Genomic DNA, 5,202 nt, shown 5'->3' with positions numbered 1-5,202 from the left:
GAGAATCTGGACCGTTTGATCAAACTAATTCAACGGTCCAGATTAAAACGCCTGAAACGGCGTCGTTTGGATTAAGCTGGAGACAGACCGGCTATTGGGGCGGGTCTGGGCCGGTTTTGGTTGGGTTTTGGGGACAATTGTCAAGTTTGGCCTAAATACAGCCTTTTCTATTTCCTTTTATTTTCATTTCTTTTCCTTTCCCAATTTCCTTTAAATTAAACTAAAATAAAAACCTAAATTAATTCCTAATCCAAATTATCTAATTAATTTAATTAACTCTAAATTATGACTACCACAACTATGTTAAGTACCAAATTAAAGGGAGAATTACCAAAAAAATCAAAAATTAAAAAGCAACAATAAACTATTTTTTTGTGATTTTCCATTTTTGTAAAGCTACTTAATTAATTCTTAAAAATGAAAAGTTAAATCCTAAATGCAAAAAAATGCAACATATTTTTTTTATTTTTAAATAATTTAAATAAAATAAACATGTACAAGCAAATGCAAACAATAACAGAAGATGCCACAAAATATCCGCAAAATTGCGAACAATGGAAAAAATTATTTTGCTTTTGAATTTATGGGAATAATTCATATAGGGCAAAAATCACGTGCTCACAAGGGTCCTCTTAGAATAACATTGTGAGAGTGAAAATGGTGAAAAGTGTAAATGGAGGAGTTCCCATTGTATTTATACTCAAAAATGGTGAGGGTGAAAGAGGGCGGGTGCGGCCGCACAATTCCAAGTGTAGTCCACACTATGTTACCTAGGCAGAAGAAAATCATGTATGTGCAATCCGCACTTTTCCAAGTGCGACCACCCTTCTATCAACTTAGTTCTAGTGACTTCTCTGATAGTGATCTATTGCGACCACGTAATTTGTCATGGTCAGCAAATTCACTCCGCACTGTTGGGAGAAAAGTTCATAGGACCTTCCATTTAGCACCTGAACTTATCCTTAAAATTGCGGTGCGCAGATAAAATCTGTATCCATGCAAAATATTTTGTGGTCCATAGATGAAATATACGGACACGCAAAATATTCTGTTGTCTGCATTCCCTCTTCTGCGGTTGCACTAAGAAAAGTGTGGTCTGCACTTTTGCCATGTATGACACAACATCACCTATCATTTAAACATCTAACACTAATCCCCCCAACACACTTCAAATAAAAGTAAGAAGCAACAAATAACATCTAACTAAAATATAAAAAGGAAATGAACTTGGGTTGTCTCCCAAGAAGCGCCTCATTTAGCGATGTGGCACAACACAATGTCATAGCATCCTCAAATGAAGTAAAGAACTGCCACCATGTGGATTTCATCATTTTTCCCCAAATAATGCTTCACCTAGTGACTATTGACTCGGAATATATCATTGTTGTTGTTCTTCAAGTCCAAAGCACCAAAGGCGGCAATTTCAAATGGACCACTCCACTTTGACTTCAACTTTCTGGGAAATATTCTCATCATTGAGCTGAACAACAATACTAGATCACCGGCCTTGAACTTCTTATTCCAAATATACTTGTCATGAAGATATTTTATCTTCTCTTTGTACAAGGACGAACTTTCATATGCATGGTACCAAAACTCATCCAATTTATTCAAGTGTGCAATCCACAAGTTAGCGGCTACATCCCAATAAAGATTCAATTTCTTCAAAGCCCACATTGCCTTATGCTCTATTTCTGCCGGAAGATGGCATTTTTTTCTAACACCAATTGGTATTGATACATTCCCATAGGTCTTTTGCAAGTCGTTCTATATGCTGACAGAGCATCATCAAGATCTTAGACCAATCTATCTGATTTGCATTCACCGTCTTGGACAAAATACTCTTTATCTTCCGGTTAGAGACTTCTACTTGACAACTAGCTTGTAGATTATAGGGAAATGCCACTTTGTGTGTGTCACCATACTTTCCAAGTAAAGTGTCAAAAGCTTTATTGCAATAATGTTACTCTCCATCACTTATGATTGCTCGCAGAGTCCCATAACCTTGTAAAAATGTTCCTCTTCAAGAAAGCCACCACACTTCTTAGCCTCATTATTGGGTAAAGCAATGGCTTCAACCCATTTAGACACATAATACATTGTGACCAAAATATAGGTGTTCCCTAAATAACTCGTGAAAGGGACCACAAATTCAATACCCCAAACATCAAATATATCAATCTCCAAGATAGTTGTAAGGGGTATCTCATATTTCTTTGAAATTCATTCGGCCCGATGACATTTATCACATCTTTTCACCAAATCATTTGCATCTTTGTAGAGGGTAGGCCAATCAAAACCACAACTTAGGACTTTAGCCGCCGCTCCACCATGATGCCCAACATATGGCGAAAAATGACAAGCCCCAAGAATATCACCTTGCTCTTCCTTAGGCACATACCTTCTAATCACCCCATCCATGCCAATCTGGAAAAGGTATGGTACATTCTAATAGTAGTCTTGACAATTTCTCTTGAGCTTCTTTCTTTGGTTTGAAGAGAACTCATCCAGAATGATATCACTCACAAGAAAATTTTTCAAATCCGCAAACCATGGTACTCTTTCATTAAAGGTGCCAAAATTTGTTCATAGGGAAAGTGTCATTGATTTCAAGGCCATCATGTGGCCTCCCCTCCTCTTACAAACGAGACAAGTGGTACGACACTTGATTTTTACTTCCTTTATCATATTGGATGGCAATATCAAACTCTTGTAATAAAAGCAACCATCTAATCAACCGAGATTTGGATTCCTTATTGCTCATAAGATGGAGAACTGCCGCATGATCCGTGTGGACAATAACTTTGGCACCCATCAAATATGGGCGAAACTTCTCATTGCAACCACAATAGCAATGAGCTCTTTCTACGTAACAGTATAATTGACTTGTGCACTATTCATTGTCTTACTATAATAGCAGTCCAGATGAAGATCTTTGTTGATACCTTGGCCCAAAACAGCCCCAATCGCAACATCACTTGCGACACACATGAACTCAAACGGAAAACTCCAATTTGGAGATTTAATGATATTAGTAGTTGTCAACTTGAGCTTCAATTGTCCAAAAGCTCTCATACAATCATCATTGAAATAGAACTTGGCATCCTTCTCAAGGATTATGCACAAAGGGTTCACCACTTTAGAAAATTCTTTGATAAATCGTCGGTAGAATTCCCGCATGACCCAAGAAACTCAGCACACCTTTCACCGAGGTGGGGGTGGAAGCTTAGAAATAACTTCAATCCTTGCCTTATCCATTTCAATGCCATTATTTGAGATCTTAGGGCCAAGGATAATGTCTTCCTTAACCATGAAATGATATTTCTCCTAATTGAGTACAAAATTTGTTTCCTCACATCTTGCAAACACTCTGTCCAAATTAGAAAGACAATCATCAAAATAATCTCCAACCACCAAAAAGTCATCTATGAATACCTCAAGGTAGTATTCCACCATGTCTGTGAAGATAGCCATTATACACCGTTGAAAAGTCGTTTGCGCATTGCATAATCCAAAAGGCATCTGTTTGAAAGGAAAAATATCATACGGACATGTAAAGGTGGTTTTATCTTGATCTTTCAGAGCAATAATAATTTGGTTGTATCCTGAGTAAACATCAAGAAAATAATAGAAAGCATGACCGCCAACCAATCAAGCATTTGATCCACGAAAGGGAGAGGAAAGTTATCCCTCCTTGTGACTTTGTTGAGCTTACGATAATCCAGACAAACTCTCCAACTAGTGACTGTTCTTGTAGGAATAAACTCATTCTTATCATTGGTAACAATCATCATGCCCCCTTCTTTGGGACACATTGGATCGGAGAAGTCCAAGAACTATCAGAAATGGGGTAGACCACCCCGACATCCAACCATTTGATAATCTCCTTTTTTACCACCTCCTGCATAGCTTCATTAAGTATTCTCTGATATTCAATGGACGATTTGGCACGATCATCCAATTTGATCTTATGCATGCAAAATGCAGGGCTTATACCTCGCATATTAGCTAAAGTCCACCTAATAGCTATCTTCCACTTTTGCAACACCGTCAATGTGGAGTCAACCTGCACGTTACTCAAACAAGGGGAAAGAATAACCGGTAAAGTAGAACAAGGGCAAAGATATTCATATTGAAGGTGAGGTGGCAATGGTTTCAACTTGAAGGTTGGTTTTTCTTCAATTGAAGGCTTTGTAGGAGGAGTCTTCTTATTCAAAAGATCCAATAACAACTTTCAGGGTGCATAGTTGTAAGACCTCATTCCTTGCAAAGAATTCACACATTCCATGAAACAATCTATCTCACCATCATCAAAGTTGAGCAAAATGTCTTCCAACATGTCATCAACATTGATTGTAGCACTAGTATCATCAATAATGACATCGGTTCCACAAAAGAGCACACTTCATTGCTATTTGGTTGACACATAGACTTGCACACATGGAATAACACTTGTTCATCACCAACATAGAAAGTTAGTTCTCCAGCTTTGACATCACAAGATAGCCTTACCCATAGGAAGGAAAGGCCTTCCAAGAATGATAGGCACTTCAGAGTCAATCCCACAATCTAGAATCACAAAGTCCGCCGGAATTTGTTCCAAATTGGCATATTCTGGCATTTGTTCCAAAGCTTCTACCAATGGCACGTTGATAGAGATACCTTTAATCATTTGAATAAACTTCTTGAATTGATTCTCACCATTTTCTTAGCAAGTCTTTGAGGATAAGGATGTGGAGATTTGGCAAGGGTGCCTTAGCCGTTTGTACAACCGGCTCTGGTATGTCAATAATGTGTTCCCTATATGGGTTCACCTCTTCTTATATATCCTCCACAATATTATCAATATCAATCCAAAAATCATCATGTACTTTAATATCGTTTCTTGGGATTTCCTCCTCTTGGATCACTTGGTCATCATCCACAAGTTGCTTTTCATTTGAGGTGGATACATTCCCGCCTCTTCCACTTCTTGTGATAACCACCATAGCATGTCCCGTATTGTTACCACCTTTTGGGTTCACTAACGTGTCACTTGGTAATGCACCATTAGGATGAGTATTAAGAGCTTGAGAGATTTTTCCCATTTGAACTTCCAGATTACGGATTGATGTGGTATGTGAGGTAAGTTAGGCTTTCGAATATGCATTCTTTTCCATCATTTTCTTGAACATGTTCTCAATACGGACCATTTCATTATTT

The 5,202-nt window shown here is 37.9% G+C and overlaps 1 protein-coding gene across 1 annotated transcript; it reads right to left on the bottom strand.

The window, feature by feature from the left end:
• Positions 1–1,353: 1,353 nt before the first annotated feature.
• On the bottom strand, positions 1,354–3,180 carry LOC138887494 (uncharacterized). The gene is made up of 3 exons (XM_070169251.1): positions 2,887–3,180; positions 2,260–2,427; positions 1,354–1,767 (listed from the first exon to the last, which is right to left on the bottom strand). Exons 1-3 carry the CDS (start codon positions 3,178–3,180, stop codon positions 1,354–1,356), a joined length of 876 nt encoding a protein of 291 aa, XP_070025352.1.
• Positions 3,181–5,202: the final 2,022 nt, after the last annotated feature.

Source organism: Nicotiana sylvestris, chromosome 3, assembly GCF_000393655.2.
Source record: "Nicotiana sylvestris chromosome 3, ASM39365v2, whole genome shotgun sequence".
Lineage (NCBI taxonomy): Eukaryota > Viridiplantae > Streptophyta > Magnoliopsida > Solanales > Solanaceae > Nicotiana > Nicotiana sylvestris.
The sequence above is the reverse complement of the archived record's forward strand: the minus strand, read 5'-3'. Positions and strand labels throughout refer to the sequence as shown.